This window comes from Ictidomys tridecemlineatus, chromosome 3, assembly GCF_052094955.1.
Source record: "Ictidomys tridecemlineatus isolate mIctTri1 chromosome 3, mIctTri1.hap1, whole genome shotgun sequence".
Classification (NCBI taxonomy): domain Eukaryota; kingdom Metazoa; phylum Chordata; class Mammalia; order Rodentia; family Sciuridae; genus Ictidomys; species Ictidomys tridecemlineatus.
Window position 1 is genome coordinate 13,731,732 of NC_135479.1, and position 25,015 is coordinate 13,756,746.

At 45.1% G+C, this 25,015-nt stretch overlaps 1 protein-coding gene across 1 annotated transcript in view; it reads left to right on the forward strand.

Annotated features, from left to right (window-relative positions):
• Pitpnc1 (phosphatidylinositol transfer protein cytoplasmic 1) overlaps nt 1-25,015 on the forward strand; it is a 254,378-nt gene that overhangs the window by 191,724 nt on the left and 37,639 nt on the right. The window contains exon 6 of the mRNA XM_005328225.5: nt 13,652-13,747. Coding sequence (XP_005328282.1) covers nt 13,652-13,747 — 96 coding nt within the window. The remainder of the gene's footprint in view (nt 1-13,651; nt 13,748-25,015) is intronic.

A 25,015-nucleotide genomic window follows, 5' to 3' on the forward strand; every position in this document is an offset into this window, starting at 1 on the left:
AGAGCTGGTCCATTGAAGCAGTGGCAGGATCCTCCCCGCAGAGTTTGTGGGAGGACAGAATTGACAGGCTAGGACAAGAGCCCAGGACCTCACTGTACCATAGCCCTGCGAAGAGCCCTAGAAGCCGGTCACCTTCCCACCTGCTGACCCAAGCCTATCTTCCCCATGCTGGGAAACTCTTTCTGGTACCTTCCACAGCTGCCTGGGATGGGGGCCTATTGTGTAGCCCTGCCAGGAGGCGTTTCATAGTTCTTAGCTTTGACTCCAGAGGTATTTACAACCCTTGCACATGGACGGAAACACCAAACAAAACACCACCTACCAGGAAGCTTAATGGTTTGTTCCTTGATTTGTTTTTTCTGACAGTAGATGCAATCTCTTATGATTCTTAAGTGGTTTTGGGCCAGCGCCCGTTCCATTGTTTTGTCCAGAGAGGTTCGCCAGGAATGAGCTGGAAGGAGACTCAGGCCACAAAAGACCTCAGGATGGTTGTTTGGCAAACAAGAGAAGGAAGTCCTCTGGCCTCCAGCAAGCCAGCTGCTGGCCTCGTTGCCCTCTGGCTCTGTAGCTGCATCACCCACAGGCCTCAGCAAGCCATCTGTCCCATGTTACTCTCCTCCTCCTCCCTCAACGCTGAGGTAGGGAAAAGCATGTACTTGTAATTTTTCTGTGAGGAATTCTGCCTCTTTGAGCAAAGGATTCATTGTTTAGGCTCCAAAATAAAAAGTTTTGGGGAGGAGGAGATCAAAGTCACCTGGAAGAGGCAGACACCAAACATGGAACCATTAAAGGCTGGCCCCATGTGGGCCTGGGAACACTTCCAGATTCAATATCAGTCTGTCAGCCTTAGAGGAAACCAGCAGTTCTGGTTCCCAGAGACCACCTTGCGAATTAAAATAAGAACGAACTGGGAGAAATTGGGACTATTTTAAGCACAGCTTCTTAGACTTATTTTTGGAGGAATTATTGATCCTACTGCGGGGAAACCGTGCACCCGCTCCAGTGCCAATATCTGCACCCACACGTGGGAGGTGTTGGCCGGATCTCCTGAGAGAGTCCATGTCCAAAGGAGGCTGCAGCCCAGAGGAGGAATTTGGATTGAAGCAACTCTGCACCGAAATTAGACCAAGCTTCTGAAAGGAGCCTTGTCACAGCTGCGCTGGGAACCAAAACTTAGAAGTGTTTTTTTTGTGCCTTTAAAAGCCTGTTTCATAAATGGATGGGATTGTAACATTTGTGACCCTGCTGTATGGCTTTAGTGTACTTCTCTGTCCTCATAATTAGTTGCCACGACCTAGAGCACCTGATTAGAGCGTTGTTTTTCCAAACAGAATCTTTCTCTCATCGGTCACTATGCCACTTTGATTATGGTCTGGAACATTCTTTCTCATCTTTCATCTCAGCCCAGTGAGCCCCAGATCATCCCAGTACCCTGCGTGGGGCTTCAGGTCATGGCATGAAATAGTTCTCAGTCCTCCTCCTGGTTTGCTGGAACTCTTTTTAGACACAGGGGATAGAACAGAAGTGTCCCTTTCCTCAAAGGAACCACGCTGTGCATTCATACCCACTGTTCTCCTCTTTTACCCTTGGGTCTCTGCCCTGGCACTTTCCCAGACATTCTTTCCTCTTTTATCTTATTGTCCCCATGCTCCCCCCAGGTGCTGCTATTGGATACTTTTTAAAAAATTTTTTTTGAACTTCACCCACAAGCCATGCCCTAAGTTATTCCTGTCCTGTCTCTTGGATACATTGTTGTTGTCAGGTTTCTGTCTGTTATTTTGAATTTTCTGTGACCTTGTGGGGGAAGGGGGAGAAAGGGAAAGGACACATCTACCATTGGTCCCTCTGAACACTACATTCATGTGTTCTTCTCAAATTCTCCCACCCTGTCTTCTGCCTGAACACTGGTGAAGGCCTGGGGCGGGGGGCAGCCTCCCTGGCTCCAGAGCTGGGAGAGCCCCATCTTGACCTAGGGAAGGAAGAAAGGGTCCTCATCATTTCTTAAACTGCCATGACAAATGACACTACCAGGAGGCTTGAAACAGTAGAAGTGAGCACTTACAGCTCTAGAGGCGAGAAGTTGAACTTGGGGCCAGGTGGTGGGGTGAGGGCCGTCTTTCCTGCCTCTCCCACCTGGTGGTGGCCCCAGGAGCTCCTTGGCTCGTGGCTGCATCACTGCAGCCTCTGCCTCTGTCTTTACACAACGCTGTTCTCCCTGTGCCAACTGCCCTGTGTCTTCATTATGTCTGCATCACCTCCTCTTCTTTTTTTAAAAAAAATATTTTTTAGTTGTAGATGGACACAATGTCTTTATTTTTATTTATTTTATGTGGTGCTGAGGATCAAGCCCAGGGCCTCTCAAGTGTGAGGCAAGCGCTCTACCACTGAGCTACAACCCCAGCCCCATCTCCTCTTCTTGTAAGGTCACCTGCCGTTGGATTTAGGGGCCACCCTCTATCCAGGATTTCAGCCCAGGATCCTTAACTTACTATATCTGCAATGATTCTTTTTCCAAATAAGGTCACCCTTGAGGTTCCTAGCAGACATGAGTTGGGGAGGGAACACTATTCAACCTACTAGAGGAAGATCAACACCTCTGTATTGAAGGAAGAATCAACACACAGCATACAACCTAGAAATCCTACTCCTGAGTTTTGACTCTAGAGAAATGAAAACTGGTGTTCACACAAAAACCTGTCCATAAATTCTTCCAGAAATAGATTGTTAGGAACGGATAAACGAACTGCCCAGCATCACCGGGCACAGTGGCATACACTTCATATCCCAGCAGCTCAGGAGGCTGAGGCAGGAGGATTGCAAGTTCAAAATCAGCCTCAGCAACTTAGTGAGGCCCTAAAACAACTTAGCAAGATCCTGTCTCTTTGAGCAACCAATAAATTTCTGATGCTTTAAAAAAAAAAAAAAAAAGATCCTGTCTCAACATAAAAAAATAAGAAAGGGCTGGGGATGTGACTCAGTGGTTAAGCATCCACACATATCACTTAGTACTAAAAACGAATGAATTTGATGCACATCTATTGTCCTGCATCCAGGATGGATCTAAGCATCATTGTACTGAGTGAGTGAGAACAGCCTGTCTCAAAAGCTACATTCTGGATGATTCCATTTGTCTCAAATTATTTTTTTCTTTTTCTTTATTTCTTTTTTCTTTTTTGCAATGTTGAGAATTAAACCCAGTCTTAGGCATGATGAACCAGTGTTCTACCCCTGAGCTACACCTGCAGTCGCTGTCTGAGATTCTTAAAAAGACAAAACCACAGAGTTAGAAAACAGATCCGTGATTGCCAGGAACTGGGGTGGGAGGAGGGTATAACTACAAAGCAGGTTCTTGGGTAATGGGACAGTTTTGTGTCCCCATTGTAGTGGTGGTTACAGGATCCATATGTGCATTAAAATTCATGAAATCCATACACATTCAAAAAATCAATGAAAAAAATAATGTTTCTAGGGCAGGGACAGATCACCATATCTTATTAAAGGTGTTGAGTTGTGATTTGTATTTGGCAAATGACAAAGTGGCCCTTGATTCTGTATCCAGAATCGGTTTAATAATTTTATCTGTCCCTCACTCAAAGGATTAGAGTTAGGTGTCTAACTGCCTTCATGGATGATTGCTGATTTCTTCCCTGTACTCGACTGTTTTTCAAGTTAAAAACATCTGGTTCCACGAAACCAGAGGGGAAAAGAACTCTGGAGGAGGTGCTTTCTGTGTAGCTTCACCCCCAGAGGCCAGACTGAGCAATTTGGGGTCCTCCACTGGTTTCTGGGTGCCCCAAGCCTTCCTGGCACAGAGTTCTGTTTAGGTGTTAAATTAGTTTAAACCGATAGAGAGCAGCATCAGTAGTGACAATCATAACGGACAAGCCTCCTGTCCTGCCACCGTGACTACCCCAGGTTTTAAAATCTGCTTCCTCCTCATGACTCAGATGTGGGAGTTCTTTTCTACTCTTGCTTCTTGGTCTCCGAGGACCTCCCTCTGGTATCCTCTCTCCACTGCCAGTTCGTCCCCTGGGGCTCAGCATCCCTCTGGGCAGCCCTGGCCGTCCCCGGCGTGTGCCCGCCTGCCGTGGTTATCACCGGGGAGCTGAGGAAGACACCCAGAACTCCTGCAGCCAGGGCCGAGGACAGCCACCTCACTCCACACTCATCTCTGATTCCCCCCCTGTCCCACCACCAGGGGCTCCAGCCTTCCTGGGAGAGCTCTACTTGCCCTCCCCTTGCCCTCCCCTAACCCTCCCCAGTGGGATCTCATGTATGGTGGGCCTGTTGGGCCATTTTTCCACTCCCTGGATCAGCCTGGTTCTCTGTCCCCTCAGGAGTGTTCCTGTGACCACTTCACACCCCACCCTCACACCCTCTGCTTCCTTCCCGAATTCCACGGAGACATCCTGAAGGTAACCTGGGCCCAGAGACAGCTCTCTGGAAAGAGGATTCTTGCAAAGTTCCTTCTTCCCAAGGTCTATTTAGAGCTTTGTTAAAATGCCAACCCCAAGTTGAATAGTAGGAATAATTTCCTCCGTTCTGTAGCACACAGTAGGGTAGCTATGGTTGACCAAATAGCTATCAGAGAGGGTTTTGAATGTTCCCACACAAAGAAATGATAAAGGTTTGAGAGGATGGATGTGCCATCTCCCTGCTAGGATCATAACACACTGTAAACATGTATTGAAATGTCACACTGTGCCCCAACAATGAGCACACTCATTATATGTCAATTAAAAATACGTATTTTAAAAAATTGGGGCAGGGGGTGTAGCCCAGTGGTAGAGCACTTGCCCAGCTTGCAGGAGGCCCTGGGTTTGAGCCACAGCACCACCCCAAGAAAAAGTAAAAGTAAAGGGGCTGGGGATGTGGCTCAAGCGGTAGCGTGCTCGCCTGACATGCGTGCGGCCCGGGTTGGATCCTCAGCACCACATACCAACAAAGATGTTGTGTCCACCGAGAACTAAACAATAAAAAAAAAAAAAAAACATTAAAAATTCTCTCTCTCTCTCTCTCTCTCTCTCTCTCTCTCTCTCTCTCTCTCTCTCTCTCTCCTCTCTCACTCTCTCTTTAAAAAAAAAAAGAAAAAAGAAAAGTAAAAAATTAGAAATAAAATTCCCTGAAACCTAATCCACTGGAAGGTAATTGAGCTGTCCGTGAAGGACAGGGGCAGCACAAGGAAAACGCAGAGATCCCAGAGGCCACCCACCCTGCCCGCCCTGCAGCTCCTCACCACCACCTCGGGCAGGGTTTTCTCTGACACTCTCAGGCTTCAGTCTGCTTTGCCACTCCCTGCTGGCATTTAGAAACCAGTTTTCCCTTCTGCACCGAAGGCCTAATGATGACGCCCACCTGGGCACTCTCCAGAGAGGCACTGACGTTTACCCAGCTCTCATTCAATCCGGCCAAGCCCTGGGGATGAGTTTCCTTACTCAGCCTTAATACCCCTAAAGCCTTTGGCGAGTGGAACATTTGATGAGGATTAAAATAAAAGCAGTTCACCTCCCACTGGATTGCCAGATGGGGCTCTCATTCTGCTCCAAGACCAAGGTCAGTTCAGGAGGGGGTCTGGGGCCATTTCTTTTCAGGCACCTCCAGGGCCCCCAGCTCTAGAAGTATGACAAGTATCCTGGGCCTGGGCCACCTTGGATCTGTGTTCATTTCCCTCCTGGCTGAATTTGCACTAAAGCGCTCCTGTCTGAAGCACACCTTTTAGTGCTAGTGCATCGACCCTCTGTGTCTCCAAGTTCTACATCGGCCAAGGCAACCAACTGCAGGTTGAAAATATTTGAAAAAAAAAATTACATCTGCCCTAAACATGTACAGATTTTTTTTATTGCCTAACAATATAATACAACAACTATTTGCATGGCATTTGCATTGTATTAGGCATTAAAAATAATATAGAGAGGGAGGCTGGGGTTGTGGCTCAGTGGCCGAGCTCTCACCTATCATGTGTGAGGCACTGAGTTTGATTCTCAGCACTGCATATAAATAAATAAAAAATAAAGGTCCATTAACAACTTAAAAAAATAATGTATAGATGATTTATTAAAGTATATGGGAAGATGTGTTTGTTATGGGTAAATATTATGCCATTTTATATGAGGGATTTGAGCATCCAAAGGGGGTGCTGGGACCAACTTTTAGGCTACCCGGGCTACCAAAAGATGACAGTACTTTAATAACATATCTTGGGGCTGGGGTTGTGGCTCAGTGGTAGAGTGCGCGCCTAATGTGGGTGAGGCACTGGGTTCCATCCTCAGCACCACATTAAATAAATAATAAAAAATGAAGGCATTGTGTCCATGTACAACTAAAAAAATATATTTAAAAAAAATAACATTTTATTTTGTATAGCATTGTTACTTAAATCAATTTTTCTTTCTTTCTTTCTTTTTTTTTTTTTTTTTTAGATAGAGTCTCAGTTGCCCAGGCTGGCTTTGAACTTGCAATCCTCCTGCTCCTGAGTAGCTGGACCCACACCTAGTTGTTACATCTTGCATTAAATCTAGTCTTTACAAAATCTTAAGCCCCTGTGAGGGTGGACTTTATCTTACACATTTAAGAGGCACACAGTGTTGAACAGTTAGTAGGTACTTCACAAATATTTGCAAACTCATTGATTGCCGGCCACCCAGCTTCTTCCTTTCTTCAGAGCACCATCCTTACGTAATTCTATCTACAGAACAAGTAGCAACTACCCCACTTGGTTCTAGAAAACAGAAAATGTTTTTAAAGAGTCAAAAGATGACTATCCTTTTCATCCTGGCTTAACGGCCATGTGGAAGACAGGTTGAAACGTTCCTGGGTTGGATTCACCTTTGAATTGCTTCGCCATGAGAATGCCAGTAGCAAGAGAGTCATGACATGGTGGACTTGGTCGGTGATAACCTGGACTTTTTTCTTTACTTTTTTTCATGGCTCTTTCCAACTGGATATTTATTAGATGAGAATCCATAAACCATGAACCAATTCTAGCCCTATAGGCTTAAAACATTAGCCAGCTACCAGATCGCCTTTCCTCTACCAAACCAATGGCCACTCTGCAAATGCAGAGCATTAGAATGAAAGCAGTGTTGAAGCAACAACTCTGCTGTCAGTGTGCCTTCTTGCTGACCCTGTCCTTTCTTGGTATGTCTTAGTTAATTGCTTCTCAAATGCTGAAAATAAAGTTATCATAGAGGAGAACAGCCACTTAGCTTAACAGGCCTCTTTGTCCTTTTACCATATCCCAAGCATAAAACAAAGTGATTGGTAGATATCTCTCAAAATCCCTGCTAATCGGTCACCTCCGCCCTGTGTCCTCAGGTGCTCAGGCGTATGGTAGGAGGATAAAATTCAAACTGCCATAAGCTTGAACCATTTTTTTTTCCTATCTCAATTTTTTAGAAACAATAGACTTTATTTTCTAGAGCACTTTTATGTTCATAACGAAATTGTGTGAAAGTACAGAGGATTCCCATCGCAGATTGGATCTTAAACCATGAAAGTTAACTATTGTAGAGAAGGGGGCTGCAGAATCTATGATTGTCAGGATTGTGCATTGTGGACTTACATAAGAGCTATCCCAGGTAGATGGACTGTAACAAAATCTAGAAAACAAAGCTAGAAGAGACATCACAAAATCTAGAAAACAAAGCTAGAAGTAAAACGAGATTTCAAAATCTCCAAAGACACCTGTGTTCAAGTAGAAATCTAGAGTATTGTGGAAACACATTCCATGTTTATCAATGTTTTTCTACTTATGATCACAGAGCACATTCTAGTTCATGAGATGGATTGATCCTGATTTCCATGGCCATTCTCCCATAGTGGGATATTTAAACTCTTTTTTTTTCTCTCTTCCTCCCTTCCCTTGCTTCTCCCCTTTGCCATTATAATAATGTCACAGTGAAAATCTTTGTGCATAAACTTTTTCTTTATTCAAGTTTCTTATAATAAATCCTCAAACTGTAAGCTTACTAAGTCAAAATGTATGAAGAACTTTTTTTTTAGTTGGATACAATACCTTTCTTTATTCCATTCATTTATTTTTATGTGGTGCTGAGGATGGAACCCAGGGCCTGTGCATGCTAGGCGAGTGCTCTACCTCTGAGCCACAATCCCAGCCCCATGAAGATTTTTTTTTTTAAGATACTTGATACTTACTGTTCATAATGCTTTACAAAAAAAGGAGAATTGCTCCCTTTTTTTAATCTGTAAGATAGTATGTCTTCATATTTGCTTCCTCATTGTAGTATTGCGCAGTTCATATTAAAAGGAGTTTGTCTTCTTGAGCACTCACTCCCTGGTGTGGGTAGAGGTCAGGGCAGTCAACCAGATTGGCACCGAAATCCACTACAGATGATGTGTGGATAGAGACAAGAAAGGAAGAGGATAAATACTTTTGCAATGGCTTCAGTATGTCCCTTGTTGGAAGCTTAGCCCCCAGGTGGCAGTGTCAATAGAGGATGGATCCTATAAAATGGAAGGACCTAATGGAAGGCCCTTAAATCAACAGGGGCCATGTCCTGAAAAACTCCAGTCTCTCCCTCTGGCTTAGTTTGGTGATGTGATCTCTCCTTCTCACACCTATTCCTGCCATCTACCATGAGGTCCTCCCTAGAGCCACGCTGAAGCCAGTGCCATGACCTTGAACCTCCAGAACTGTGGCTAAATGAACCACTTTTCTTTATAAAGTTAACCTGCCTCAGGTAGTTCATTATAGCAATGAAAAAATACTAATAGAATATGTGTGACAAATACACAAAGATGGGAATGTTACTACAATTTATATTGGAAAAATACCTCAAAGGGGTTGTGGTGGACGAGAACTCTGACAGCTGCTGCTCTCCCCATTGAGGAAGCTCAAATAAATACTTTGGCTAAGTATTTTCCTTTGGGTCCTGGGTAAGCCTCTGTGGCAGAGTTGGCTTCATTCTGGATCCTGCCCTGAACTGGGCATGAAGATTAGCCGGTTTCACCCGGCTGTGCCCTCCAGTTACACCACTCCCTGACCAGCTCCACTTCCCATTTCCTGGTTGCAGCCCCTGTATCCATCACCCAAGTTGGCTGCCTGTGGGGTGCGGGAGCAGGAAAGGAGCAAGCCACAGAGCAAAACATAGGAGACTAATGTAACACAGGTGTCACTCAACGTCACAGACTTAACTGGAAGAAATTTTAGTGGTCATCTGGGTCACTTGATTTCAACCTCAATAGGTCCACAGATTCTTTGAGAATCAGAAGAAAGTGGTTGAACCCTCTAGAGAGATACACCTTCCTCAAACCCATCCAGCTAAACTCAGCTTGCCCTATTACTCTCGGAGGTAGGGATTGAACCCAGGTCCTCACACATGCCAGGCAAGTGCTCTACCTCTGAGCTATGTCCCCAATCCATAGACTAAGCTTTTTATTTGACAGACATGGAAATAAAAACCCAAAGAAGATGCAGGACTTGGCTAAGATTACACAGAGAAGATAAGTGAATTCAAACTCTGCTCTCTCGATTTCCAGTGTAGGATCCATCAGCCCCATGCTAGCAGGTTTCCACTCTGTGTCGAGCCCTATATTGAGAATTATGGAAAATTATAGTGCTTACCAATAAGGAAATGGAACTCAAACCAAGATCAAGAAGTAAGCAATATTCCTGCTTTGGGAAGCTGAAGAAAAATGCCTTCCACTCTTCAACTATTTATTGAGCACCTATGAGCAACTCCTAAAAATCTCAAATAACTAGGAGATTCATAATTTATTGGAGATTTAGACTCTGTAATCTCACACCCGAAGAGGATGTTGAGGTCCTCAAAGTGATTGTGTGTATGTGTGACTTTGTTCAGGTGATGGAAACCCTACCCTGAAGTGGTCTCTGCAGAGTTTAACTAATGCAACTTTCCCTTGCCTGGAGTCTCATGGACTTTGGCACAAATTAAGATCATATTAACAAAGGAGACCAGGGTTGTCCAGAGGTGGTGCCTAAGTAGAGTCAGCTGCAACCTTAGTTGTTCAAAAAGGAAGAAGAAGAACGCCAAGTCTTAGGGCCACGCTAAGCAATGGCTGCCCGGGATATATATTTTATAAGTAGCAGGAAGAGAACCAGATTCAGATGTCATCATTCTAGAAAAAAAGAAGGAAAATCATGGTAGACTATTTGTCTCCTCAGTTGGATGCTAAGAGAAAGCCTTTTATCATGGAGGAGCCTGGTTCTGGAGCCTGGATCCTGGGGACTCCCCTCCATTCTGAGCTTCTCCTGGCTCATCTCCCTAGCTTGTCAGCGTTTTCTTTTGCAGAATGTACTTTATTCTGTCTTTAAAAAAAAAAAAAAAAGCAACCAGGGATTGAACCCAGAGGTGCTTAACCACTGAGCACATCCCTAGCCCTTTTTATACTTTATTTTGAGACAGAGTCTCACTAAGTTGCTTAGGAGCTCACTAAGTTGCTGAGGCTGGCTTTGAACTTGTGATCCTCCTGCCTAGGCTCCCTAGTCACTGGGATTACGGCATGTGCCACTGCACCCAGACTGTCTCTCCCACATGGTGGTAACTTTTTAAGGGGAGGAACTCAGCCCTCCCTGTCTTTCTAGTCCTTAAAGCCTAGGACGGCACTTGTATGCAATGAGTGTATCAATCAGGGCCCAATCAGGAGACAGAGGCCACACAATAATTTGAACAGAAGGAAGGAATATAAGGAATTATTTACTTTTGATGGGAGCAGTTCTAAAGATGTCAAGAGAAGGGTACTCTCTAGCTAAGAGATTACCTAAGGAAGGACCCAGGTGGAAGGTGCCCCTTCCCATGGCCGGGGCATCACTGGAGAGGTGCGGTTGTCACCCACAGGATGGGGGAGAAGTTCACCAGGTTGCCTGAATCCGAGCTGGTTCATACTCACTGACAGCAAAAAGCTTTCCCAGGCATGGGCAAGGTGAGGCTGGTGGACAGGTGTGTGGAGGAAGTCAGGGCACTGTGCCAGTGCAAGGCCTGAAGGGCACCGTGCCTGCATCAGGAGGGCCATGGTCAGCTGGTTCCCAGAACCAGGTCAGGCTGCAGGGTCACCGGCTAACTCTGCCCTCCAGACACACACCTGGGGCAGAGTATCACTGATTATCCCCACTCCCAGACCCCACAGCCTCCAGGATCCAAACCTGAAGAGTCCCCTTCTCCCTGCAGTGTCCCTCCAGTGCCCTCTACTGACAAGGCTTATGGTGATATGCACTCTAGAGGGGAGAGAGCATTAGGAGGTTCCAGTTGGTTATGTCAGAGCAGAGATTGAAAGTGGATTTAGACCTGAGAGGTCTAAATATACCTGTGACCACCGGAATAATGGGTAACAAAAAAAGTTTGAATTAAATTAGGTAAAAGCTGTCAACACCCCCACCCCAACATCTGATTATTTCCCTTTCTTTGAATCCCATCATTTTGGGGGGTTTGTTTTTGTTTTTTCCTAGTACTGAGGATTTAACCCAGGGGCACTCTACGTCTGAGCTATATCCCAACCCTTGTTATTTTTCATTTTGAGACAATGTCTCTCCAAGTTGCTGAGGCTGGCCTCAAGCTTGTGATCCTCCTGCCTCAACTTCCTGAGTAGCTGGGATGACAGGTGTGCACTACCATACCCAGCAGAATCCCATATGTGATTTACTCTCTAGGAGCTCATTCCCTTCTGGGGAAACAACAAAAAACCACCCCCCTTTTTTTCGGGGGGTGGTTTTTTGTTGTTGTTTTGTTTTGTTTTGTTTTTTGGTTTTTTTTTGTTTTGTTTTGTTTTGTTTTGTTTGTACTGGGGATTGAACTCAGGGGCACTCAACCACTGAGCCACATCCCCAGTCCTATTTTGTATTTTATTTAGAGACTGGGTCTCCCTGAGTTGCTTAGTGCCTCACTTTTGCTGAGTCTGGCTTTGAATTAGTGATCCTCCTGCCTCAGCCTCCAGAGTCACTAGGATTACAGGCATGCGCCACCGTGCCTGGCTTGTTTTTGTGTTCTTAATGAGGTATATGCCTTTCTTCTCTTGGCTCACCCTTAGAGAGATGAAAGAGAATGAGAGGGGAAAAAACATCTAGGACAACTTATTTCTGCACTCAACCATGAACTTGTTTGCTTCCTGTTTCTTTTCGAGCAATCCACCTGTCCCTCCCAAACACTTTAGGAGTATCCCAAAGCACTTGGCTTGAAGTGGCAGCGGAAGGAATCGGGGCTGGTAAGACTCGAGCTTTCTCTGCCTTTAAAGAAAAGGTCAGACTAGGGAGTCTGAAGAGATTTGCCCAAGTAGCCTCCAAACATTTTAGAAGAAAATAGGCGATAGAGCAAATAACAGAGTTGGGGAATAATTATCAGCACAAATATTATTCAGAAAGCTTTCAGAAAGGACCAGTACTTTCCTCTTAAGCAAACCAAGAAGAGTACAGCAGTGAAGGGTCCTTCAGGTGCCGTCTTGTGGGAGATCATGTGATTAACCGGCACCAGTTTTCAAGACTGTACACTTAGGCATCACCCATCCTAAATATTCCATTCTCCTCTGAAGAGTCTGATATAATTAGTGTTAACTGGTGGTTCCCTGCAGGAGCTAGCTCAGCAGTGAGATGGGGGTGCGGTTACAACTGCCTCTACGGGTGAAGTGGTTTTCCAAGCACAATCTGTTTACTGTCCTTCGGAAGCATACTCATCCCTTTAGACCAGAAAAATGGCAAGGGGGAAATCTAGGGGAACTTAGTCTTTCTGCCAAAATTTCTATATGTATATTCTTTTTTCTTTTTCTTTTTTCCAATTAATGGAGATTCTGGACCCGTGAAACCTAGAATAGACTGGCAGGGAGCCATCTAAGTATCTTACCAAGCTACACCTTGTCGCCCCTACATGTACCAAAGAAATCATACTCTTAATGGTCAATAAAAATACACATATTTATCCTTGGGCAGTGGGATTATGTTTAATCTTCTTTTTGCTGATCTTTTTTTTTCTGCTGATCTTTAATTTTTGTAAAATTACTATATGTAAAAAAATTAATCAAGGGCTGGGGATGTGGCTCAAGCGGTAGCGCGCTCGCCTGGCATGCGTGCAGCCCGGGTTCGATCCTCAGCACCACAGACAAACAAAGTTGTTGTGTCAGCCGGAAACTAAAAAAAAAAATAAATATTTTAAAAATTCTCTCCTCTCTCTCTCTCTCTCTCCCCCACCCTCTCTCTCTCTCTTTTAAAAAAAATAATGAAAACACACGCACATTTTTTTCCTCTAAAAATTTAGGCATATCACTGCTGTTTGTCTCAAATCTAACCAGCCCCTTTCCAGCCTCTTCACTTCCCCCTGTTCAGATTAAATGCCAAAAAAAAAAAAAAAAAAAAAAAAAAAATCAGCAGACTGCAGTTTTGGAAGAGGTTCTTGGAAGAGATTTATCTCCTCACTCTTAATCTTCTAAAAACAGACCACTTTTTCTTCTACCCCTCACCAAGCGGTGATGGATGCCACACCTGCCTCTGAGGTGACAAAACCTAAGTGATGAATAAAAGCCTTTTATGATGCCTTATGATTCTCGCACATTCTGTGGCAGGTGAAAGCACCAGCCTGGGGCACTGAGCCATGTGACGATGCTCTGAGGGGTGTTATTCTGCCTCAGGCAACCTTGGGGGATTTCTTCTGGCATTGCTAACCTTTGATATGTTGCTCTGTCCTTTCAGATTTTTGACAATGAAGCCAAAGACCTAGAGAGAGAAGTTTGCTTTATTGATATTGCCTGTGATGAAATTCCAGAACGCTACTACAAAGAATCCGAGGTGAGTGATAGATGGAGAACATGTACAAGAGATCGACTGACCCATTCATTCATTCATTCATTCATTCATTCATTTATTCATTCATTCAACAGGGATTCAAGTGCCTCCTCTCCAGGGATCCTTCCATCTGTCTTTGTGTGGCTTTAGTTTGGTCTCCCATCTTGCTGGGTTATTTACTGTGGGTCTCAAAATTAGGTCTCTGCTCCTCAGGGCCCGTTACTGGCCTACCTGCCAATCACTTTCCATTAGCTTTCCTGTCTGCCCAACTCTGCTGTCCATCTGGGCCACATTGATGTTCACAGGGCTGAGCCATCTAACACACTGGCCTCTGAAAAACAGCAGCCTGAATCTCCACCCACATGCTCTGCCAGGGCAGGAGCTATATTTTATTTTTATCTTTTGGGTTTTAACATTTTTTTAAAAAAAAATTCTCAAACAATCCTCAAAACTTTTGACTGCTCATGACGGTCTAGAACCTTTCTCTCAAAATAGCAAGCACCTTCAGAAGGCCTTCTCCTTTCTTCTTGGCTGAAAATACATTTAAGAGACTCTTTCCCTCTGATTTCCACCCTGCCAGAATTCGCCCTTTGCCCAGTTCTCCCTCTTGATTTTACTTGTTGGTGTAAGTCACCATTTATATCCTCTTAGTATTTTATTAATGGCTGCTGACGGAACTTGAGTGACCCGCCTGTAAATAACGTCCCAGCCCTGCAATGACAACAGATGCAGGGCTATTTTTGTTGTTTAGCAACATGCAGCCAATCACAATATGTTTGGAATCAGGGCCCCAGACTCGTCCTTGAGCTGTAACACACAGACCTTGAAACTCTTCCCTCAGATTCATTAAGGCTCATAGAAGATGTTACAAATAATCCTGTTAAAAAGAGAATTCCAACTGGGCTCCAGTGTGGTTCAGATTTGTTTGCCCTCACATTCTGGGATACGTTTGGATAGAAAAGTTTTGCCTGATCCTGGGAGATGTGTAGCTGCTTAATTGCAGGCTCATGGCTCTCCAGCTGCTGTCCCTTAAAGGGCCTGGGAGAGGCTGATGTGAATCACGCTGGTCATACCCATCAACACAAAGGCTGGGCATGTTAATGTCATCAGCTTGTATTGCACTCTGCAGCCAACTACACCTGTGTATTTTAAGAAGAATAAATCAAGCGCTCTCTGCCCAACTGTGGACCTGCTGGCAAGAAGGGTGAAGCAGAGCTCCACCCGCCTTCTGTGGTTCCATACAAAGTCCAAGGAGCTTAATTGGGCTTTTCAATGAAGGGCCCAACATATGAAAAGCATTGGTAGAAGCCATGGCCCCGTCATTTTCTGTGGCTCCTTCATGTAGGGTCTGCTGTCCTCTGGACACCTTGTCCTCTGTAGCAGCTCTGTGCCTTCCAGGAAGGCAGTGTTGCCAGAAAACTGAACTAATTTCAGCCCTTCCTCCCAGAATGCTTTGGTGTGGTCCTGCCTATTCCTCAGGGAGCACTTTTCTGATTCAGTGGAAAGTCTTGGGATAAATAGGGAAGGGAATGGTAATGAAGAAATCAATGGTTCTCACTTAAGGTCACCAGGTGCCTGACTCACTTCCCTGTGCTTTGTTCTCCTAAGAACCACCCCTGGAAAGTTTCTTTCCATTCACACTGGTGGAGCGCCGTTGTCGTGCTTGATGGAGTCATGCACGGACATATTCATACCTCTGTCCTGGACCATGAAGCATTCTTTCCTGCATGTAGTTTGACCAAGGAAATGAGAGATGGTCACTCATCCAATAACTCTTAATGGAGTACTCATTGAATTAAGACAGATACATGGTAGTGAGACCCTCATGGCCCTCCCTCATGACACTTCTAATGTAGCAGAGGAGCCAAACAATAAAGGAAAACCCCATGAATATGGAAGTAGAGGGTACTCTCAGGAGAGATGTTCTGGAAGAAATGACAGCAGTGCTGAGACCTGCAGGATGAAAGAGCTGGGGATATCATTCCAGGTGGAGGGCAGAGCAAGTAGAGGTCCAGTGTGACTGTTGCTGTTGTTGTTATTGGTACCAGGGATTGAACTCAGGGACACTCAACCACTGAGCCACATCCCCAGCCCTATTTTGTACTTCATTTAGAGACAGGGTCCCGCTGAGTTGCTTAGCATCATGCCGTTGCTGAAGCTGGCTTTGAACTCACGATTCTCCTGTCTCAGCCTCCCGAGCTGCTAGGATTACAGGCTTGCACCACCACACCCAGCTCCATGGGGACATGTTTAAGAGGCAAACATAGTGGCCACGGACAAACAAGGGAAGAAAGGGATGAAGGAGGAAGGGGCTGTTTAATAGACAGATTTTATTCAAGTACGGTAAATCCCTTTGAAGATATGGAAGATAGAGCATCATAGGGTCTGATTTATGCTTCCCAAAGATTGCTCTGGAAGGAAAATTCATTGAGAAGGGCAGAATGGAAATCAAGAGACCACTGAGGTCAGTAGAGTTATTTGCATTTTTGGTTATTTAGGTTACATGCTGACTTGAACTAGAGTACTAACAACAGACATAGAGAGGACAGATGGTTTCGAAATATATTTTGAAGACAGAATTGACAGGGATCCATCTTAGATGGGCTATAAGGGTGAGAAAAAAAAGAGGAGTCAAAATGACCCAAAGGATTCTGGCATAGACAGCAGGTAGAAGGGGTTCCGTTTACTGAAATAGGAAGATGAGAAGAGGAATGAGTTTTGGAGAAAGCTTGGTGGACTTTGTGAAGCCAGTGAGACATCTAGCATGAGGAGCAACCAGTCTGGACCTTGGGTGGGGGATCTGGCCTGGAGACCAATCAGGGTATCTGGTGAGAAGAAAATGTAGAAAATTTTTTAGACTCCTGGGAATGGATGAGAGGGGGGGAAGGCATAAAGTGTAATGGGAATGGGGTGAAGGACTAAGCCTTAAAGGAGACCAGACAGAGGAGGCACCAGCAATCTACAAAGAACTGTCCAGAGAATGAGGAAGAACACAGGGAGGATGTGTCAAGAAATAGAACAGAAATAAAGGAGAGTGGAAAACTGTCCCTCAGAACAGTTCCCAGCTGGCGATGACTTTGCTTTGCATGGGTGCTTGCCCCACAACAGTTTTGGTTGTCACAACCTGGGGAGTGCTGCTGGCATCTGGTGTGTCAAGGCCAGGGATGCTGCTAACCCCCCTATAAAGCACAGGACCACCCTTTACAGTAATTATCTGGCCCCAAATGTCAGTAGTGCCAAGGCTAGGACACCGTGCTCTAGAAAAAGAGGTCACTGCAGATGAAAGGAACTCTGGGTCCAGCGCTCACAATGCTTCCTATCAAGAGTCTTAGGGTAGCTTAATGAATGTGGAAGAAATGGGCCTCCTGGGGCTCAGTCCTGTGAACTCTCCAGTCCCACTTCCAGAGGATCTGCTGCCTGCGTCACTGGGAGAATTCCTCCTCCGTTGGCAGTCACACCACAAAGGGCTACAGGCATAATCCAATCATCCGGAGCCTGTAATAGAATCTAAGGAAGAGAGTGTCTGTGGGACTCCCAGTGACCCCCCAACCCCACATCATCTGATTCTGAGAATCCCTGGCTACAGTCTGGACTCACCAGCAGTGTGTTTTATAGGCTGTGTGGGTTGTGTGTACTGTGAATGTGACAGGGACAGAGAATAAGAGAAGCAGCCAGTTGGCAAAACATTTCCGGATTTATTTCTGTTTGGCACATTGTAAATTATTAACACCCTCCTCCCCATCCTAAGAGTTTTCTTCTAATAGGAAATCTGACCTTGTTACTCTGCTTAAAACCCCTTACCTGGGCCACCTTTGGAGTTTGGCTCAAGCACGACTTCCCTTTAGGGAACTTTCCTGAGCACGTTGCTCCTCCAGCCCTTCCCTGGTCTGTAGCTTCTAGATCATTCCACCTCATGCTAGCTCATAGCCACAGCATGAGTTCCACGAAGCCAAGAGCCATCCTCCTTCTTCCCATACTCAGCAGCTACTGAAGCACCAGATCTTAGCAGATGCTGCTCCCCAACAGTTGGTGAATGAACGCAAGTGAAGGCCAGGGGCTTTGTTTTTTAATTCCAGCAGTGACAATTTCAGAGAAAGTGCTATCAAAGAAAATGAATCTGTTGCCATTAAGCTAGCAGTTGTGAATCAGAGTTCCTTTTTGTTTAATCTGAGGCTGACTGCCTTATGGGCTTTTTCTTCCAATCCATTCTTGTAAGTTGACTATGTCAGCATCGTAAAGAGCAACACGCTTTCTCTGCGGAAAGCCAGGGAGCTGGTGGGCACAGTCTGCTCCAAGATTTTTTGATGCTGATGAATCCAGACCAGGGTTATCTGGAGCACTGCTCTGTACCCAGCTACAGCCACACACACACTGCCACTCAGGCCAAAGGAGGGGATTGAAGCCATTTCTTTGCTCGTCCTATTTCTCCCTGGAAACCTGAGCCACACAGTCAAGAATGTCTCTCTCATTAAGGTGACCAGAGTGGGGAATTTTCCACCAGCTGCCCTCTGCCTGACAGTCCCCATGCTACCACTAACCAGGGATTCAGAAGGACACTTTGGGGACTTGGGATCAGCTGATAGCCTGGTCCAGAGCTCTCCGATTTCTCATTTTTGCAGTGCTGCTATTTTTTATCCAAATCAAGAGCTGTGTTTCAGTTCCCCAGAGCTTCTGAGCCTCAAGTTTTATTCTCATATCCATTGGACAACGCTGCAGGGCAGTGTTGTAATGTTTAAAAAAAAAAAAAAAAAAAGAGTGTGATTTCTCAGACATGGAGAACACCTCCATTAGGCACCAAGACCTGCCCGCGCCCCATGAAAGTCAGAAGGCTGTCTGCGCCTAATCACAGGGACAGTTTTCATCAGCACCCCAAAGCAGCAGAGAGGGTGAAGCTGAACACCAAGCAGGTTGTACTTGTTATGCGGTTGATAAGTGGCTCTTGCTTCTGCCAAGATTCCCATCCGACTCTTTGATGCTCTGCCAAGATTTCAAGGTGAAGATCCCAGCAGAGGAATGAGGAACTCGGCACGATAAGTCATAGCAGGCCCACAGAGGGCACAGGCAAAGAGACTGTTTCTGTAAAGCTGAGTTGGCAGTTCGGGGGTGCAAGAGCAAACCTCCACGCCCTGCCTACATGACTAGTCCACCCGGACAACCTCCGAAAGTCAAGCTCAGAGAGATCTCACTTAGAGGCTGTTGGCGTTAGCTGGTGCTCCCTGGTTCACTGAGGTCCTGCGTGAGCTTCAGCTTCCTTGATAGGATGGGGTGTGACCAGAGAAAATGGGGTCTTCATTGGCCTCTGGGGTACACCCTGCAGCTCTTTCCCAGAGGCACAGGTCGTGGGTAGGAAGGCACAGCTCCTAAATTTTCAGACCTGCCTCCAGGGCAAAGAAGGGGAAAGAAAAAGAAATGTAATCCCTAATGGAGAAAGTTTAGAGATAGAGGATTTTTATGAGAATGTGCTGGTTTTTAATCTTCATTGATTGTGTAAAGGCAAGGCAGTCTCTCGGCCAGTGGTTCTCTTCTGGGGGCAGTTCTGCGTCCCTCCCCCAGGAACATCTGGCAGTATCTGAAGACATTTTTGATTGTCACAATTGGGGATATGCAGCTAGTGGGTAGAAGTCAGGAATGCTGCCAAACATCCCAGGACAGACCCCACAACACAGTCACCCAGCTTCAGTTGTCAAGATCAAGAAGTCCTGATTTTAACCTACCCAAAGGAAGGACACTTAGGAAGACCTGTCAGTGGCAAGACTCATTAATGGATTTCTATAGTTAGCACTTAGTAAGCACTAACCGTGTGCCAGGCTCCGTGCCAGGCCCTGAGAGTACAAAGACAAGATGGTATCAGCCCTGGAAAGGCTGCCTTTTGAATGTGATATAATCATTACAGAGGAAGGAAACTTCTCTCCCCCAAGATGTTAAAGGGGTCTCTGTCTTATGGTAATAAACAGAGCACAGTAATTTTAATGGGGAAATCGTACAGCATTTTAACTTGGGTAGTAATGGAGAAAAAGACTTAACAGCAGGCTGTCCTTGAAATTGAAAGGGACTCATAATTAAATGTCTGGTGGTTCAGAGGGGATTTGGGGACAGAATTTGATTTAGAGTTTTCTCCTTGGCCTAGGTGACTGAGGTACCTCTTAAAATTGAGCCTGTAGGTCTCTGGATTACCATCTTCCTGGTACAAGAAATCCTTGGCAGCCAGCTTCCTGGTCACTCCACTAAATGTCCATTGAATTCTCTCTTGAGGGAGAGAGAACAGAACAAAAAGAGATACTTCTAACTTTTCCAATAACTGTCAAGGGTGAGAGATTAAACGCTGTTTGCTAAGGACGGTGGGTCCCAGGAAAGGGAACAGAGAGGCCAGATGAGTAAATATTGTCGTCCTTAGCTGTATCCTTTAGCACAAAAGTGCTTTCTCCAAACCATTCAGCGCCCTGAAATTAAAAATATTTTCATTTTGGTCTGCATCTTGGCAGTTTAGGGTGGTAAGGATTTTCAATTATCTCCAAATAGCCAGATTTGACACAGCTGCCTCTTGCTGGGGTGCATGGTTAAGTTCAATTTGTTGTTGTGCCGTTACTCTCATCCCCCACCCCCCAGTCCATCTGTTTCTTTCTGAGAGGAACGCAGCTGTTTTGTGATGGGTTCCAACTTATTGGGGTCTGGGTGCCTCCTGGATAACAACAGGACGACTCACTACGTCCTTAGCATGGGGAAAAGAGAAGTCTCTGCATCTAAAGTAGTCCTTGAGCCCTTGCTTTCACAGGGTCTGGGGTTGCCAGTGCTCTAACAAGTCAAGGGGGAAGCCCTTGGTGGGTGTCTCTGGAAGGGGACTAGAGCAGGAGATCCTAGGGACAATCATGGGGAGCAATTTTCAATGCCAGTCTTGCGTCCTCAGGAGCTGAAGCAGTAATGCAGATGTCATTTCCCCAGAGGTCTACTCTGGGGACCCCAGAGGAGCACAGCATGGTACCTGCAGCGTCATTCTGTATGTGCAGGGAGAGCCTGGACAGTCTCTTGGTTTTGTTCTTCTTTCTGTTCATCCTCTGCCCCCTTTACAAGTGGGATGACATCTGGTACATTTACCCATGGCCGCAACGTTAAGAGGCATTGGGTCTCAGATCTGCAGGCAGGGATCCGATCCGCCTGGCCAGTAAGGCTGGAAGAAAACTGCCATTTCTCTCATCTCCAGAGCAGCTTCTTCTTGAGGACTCAGGGCAAGACATTGGCTGGGGGACCACAGGGGTAAAAATGACAATGAAGACGTGGCTCACCTTTAAGAAGTTCGTGATCTGGTTGTGAAGATAACATATAATGGCACAAAGGGCTACATGACAGTTTGGTATAAGATAGTGGGAGAGATGTATACCCAACTGCCAGGTGAGCTCTGCTGTCCTGAAACCATGCACCCACCACCAGAAGACTCTGGAGGGCCGTTTCTGGAAGTAGGAAAGCAGGCAGGGCAGGCTCTATTGGGGAGGTGGAATCTGAGTGAGGCCTTGGGGATATAAAGGTTTGTCTTTATTATTTGCTCACAAATGAGTACATGATCCTTATTTTTTTAAAAATCAAGAGATGTTGGAAAACATCAAAAGAACAAATAAGGGGCAGAGGTGTAGATCAGTGGTAAAATGCATGCTTAGCATATTTGAGGCCCTGGGATTGGTTTCAGCACCATGAAAAAAAGAAAGAAAAAAAAAATGTCCTATGATCCATCCTCACAGATAGAGCTGTGGTTAGGGATAGTGTCTGTATTGTTTACACCTAAATATAATGCCTAATGCATATTTTATTAAGCTAAGCACACAGTATGCACTCTGCGACGTGTGTTATCACACTGACAGTGTAAGCTTGCCATCTTTTCTGTGGCAGCACACATCTTTCTGTCAGGTAAGTGGCTGTAGAATATGCCACATGTGTATCGTTCCCCATTTGATGGACACTTAGAATGTTTCCATTCTTTTGCTTTTATGGTACTGCAAGAAGCATATCTGTTGGGTATTTATAATGTGTCTGTAGAGTACATTCTAATAGTGAAAGTGTTGAGTCATTGGGTAAATAGGTTTAATTCCTCCTAGATAAGTAGCCATATTGCCCTCTAACCCACACTTGTATGGAAGCAAACTAAAGTTTGAAGGTGAATGAGATTAATAGGCAGCACATACTCAAGGGTCAGTGAGGAACTGCTCACCTGGAGCGGGGGAAAGAAAACGTGGAATGCCAAGCCAAGGAATTTAGACTTTATTTTTTAGATAACAAAGAGCTTTCAAAGCAGGAGTCACCAGCAACCACATAAGGGATTGCATTTGTGACTTCCCCAGAGAGACTGGCTCTCGAGGAGATTTGGCAGGCTCCTGGACACCAAAAGCTTAGGACCCTCCAAATCCATCAACCTATTCCCTGCTTCTTGCTTCTCCCTTTCATGAACAAATTGCCCTCTTTGATCCTGACAGCCATAATATTTTGTTAATGAGTAGAATGATTTAGAAATAAAGGAGCTTTAAGATGACAGTTTAGAAGACTAATTTGCAGTTCACTTCCTCAAGAGGTAAATAGGTGTTCTCTTTCAGACTTCATCCTTCCAAAAGAGAGGAAGCTGGGACTCAAGCCTTGGTGAAGTCTTGCCTGGTGCTGAGTTCTAAAACCACTTCTCCTGTTTGGGAAGAAATTAAGCTAATAATGTAAAGCTGTAGCAATGTTTGCTTGTTTGTTTTAAAACCTTTATTTATTTATTTATTTATTTATTTTTATTTGGTATGGAGGATCGAATCCAGTGCCTCACACATGCTAGGTGAGTGCTCTACTGCTGAGCCACAACCCCAGCCCCTATAGCAATATTTTTAGCAGAGCCAGGGAAGTAGGGGATTGGTAGTGCCCGACTCCATCTTAAAAAAAAAAAAAAAAAAAAAAAAAGAGTTTCTGCTTCTTAATTTTTCAAACGAAAAGCAAAATGTTTTAAATTGCTATAGTATTTTGCTTGAATGAGTTCCCCAAACAATGAGTACCCACAGCAGCAGTTGCAAATCTTACCAATTGGATTTGATGGTGAAATATCAGACCAACTAAGTCAAACAAAATCAAGGCAAATGAATTGCTAAATGCCAAATGAAACCAGAGACTTGCAAGTCTCTGCCAGGAATGGAATTGCTGGCTGTGGCATTGGGTCATTGAATCACTAGAAAGAGCCTTTGGGGATGGAGTCTAACTCAGTGGTAGAGTGTGTGCTTAGCATACACAAGGCTCTGGGTTCAACCCCCCAGCAGACTCCCAGAAGGAACAGACCAGAGAGGGAAGGAATTATTGGAGCAAACATCCATAGGACAGAGAGATCACTGGACTTATCTGTACAAAGATAATCTGTAGAACGTATGAATTGCGGTTCCCAGCCCATACTCCATATCTAGGTGATTGACTCTAACATGAGGGGCCCTGGCTCTGGGAGGACTCCCAGGTGATCACAACCATTGTACTTCATTATCATTAATTCAGTATCTTGAATCCTTTCTTCCCTTCAAAAAAGTGGACGAGTGGAGAAAAGATGAGATGATGTTGAAAGCAAGCCAAGACATGAAAAATGCATCATCCCTGGTACATAGTAAGCTTTTGTGATTTGAATGCCATTGAGATATGCTCAGGGGTGGCAGGGACAATGGCTCAGTGGCAGCCCTGTGCCTTTGGGTGGTGGCTGCCATGAGTGGCACTCTGGGAGCTTGTTTGCATGTTGTTTTTTTACTTGTCAGCACGAGGAGCAGCCGAGGTATGATGCTAACAGCTCCCCTTCTGGGCTTCTCAAAATCCTCGTAGGCTCAGCAAGATCTTTCTGAGACTAAAGCCATTTGTGCTGCTAAGATTTACCAAAAAAAATGTGCTAAGACTTGTGTTGTTGTTTAACTTAATTCCAAATGGCTGTGTCTGACACTTCACCTCTGTGAAACCTTAGAAGTTACATTCACTGCTGCGCCAAGTTTGAGCAGTCAATGCCAGTGGAGTCCCAGGATTTTACCTGTCTTAGTACATTTTCTGCTGCTATAACAGAAGATCCCAGCCTGGGTAATTTAGCAATAGAAGTTTATATAGTCCTGCAGGCTGGGAAGTCTGAGAGCACAGCACTGGTCCCTGGTGAGGGCTCTGCTGCAGGATAACATGACAGAAGGGTGAGGGAGCCGTTGTAAAGCAGAGAAGGGGTAAGAGGAGGCGGAATTTATAACAAACCCACTTGTCACCACTAACCTACTCCTGCAATAATGACATTAATTACCTCTTAATGGTCCCATCTCATACAATGGCAGTTCATTTCACTGTGAGTGTTGGAAGGGGCATTTGAACCACAGCAACACCCAAGACAAATTCGGCTTCCTATCACTGTCTGCCATGCACCCTCTTCCCTGATGTATTTTAGGGGGAAAAAAATAATAACATTTTAGAAACTTTAAAAGAAGGAAGTAGGAGCGAAAGGGCTACAGGCTCTCAGCCAGGAGTGAACACATGCCATCACGCTCTTCCTCAAGTCTCTCCAGTAGAGAACCTCCATCTGTGCTTTCCAGAAAACCAGCAGTGAATCCACAAGTTGCTCCAGACTGGGGCCAGGAGCATCGGCCCCTGCTGTTTTTAGTCTTATTAAATTAAAGCACCAGAACTTCTTGGCCCTTCAAAGAGTTTCCAAATCAGGTCAGAATCACATAGGGAGCTTTTCTAAAAGGAGATACCTAGGCCTCACCTCGGGCCAGCCATACCAGACTGGCTAGGATAGGACACAGGAATCTGTGTAAATGCACCAGGTTTGGGGAATGACCTCAGGCCAAAGCTTCCCAATGTTTTTCATGCCATGACATGTAGAAAATGATCAGTATTGACTGACATATTGGAGAGAAGCTCCTGGAACGAGAAGGCGTATTCTGGTTTCCTGAGGGCCAAGGACATGGTATCTTGTCACATCTGTTATGAATTCCAGAAAAGGGAGCTTTGCCTAAGGGATCTTCATTTACTGTGTTCAAGTTTTTAAATGATGTTATTGATACTTAGTTTGGGAGAAGGCTATAGCAGTGTAAGACTGAAAGGCCGTCCATTCCTCCACTAAGGCCAAGGTCAGTGACTTCAGATTTCATTCCATCTGTTGGGAATCTGATACCATCATGGAGTCAGGACCAACATCTTCCTTGCTAGCCACTGGTATTAGTCATGATAGACATTGGTGCACTTTTTCTCCTAAGTTTCTTCAGAATTTGGGGTAGTTTCAGACTGACCCTCATCTAAGTATGTTTCCTC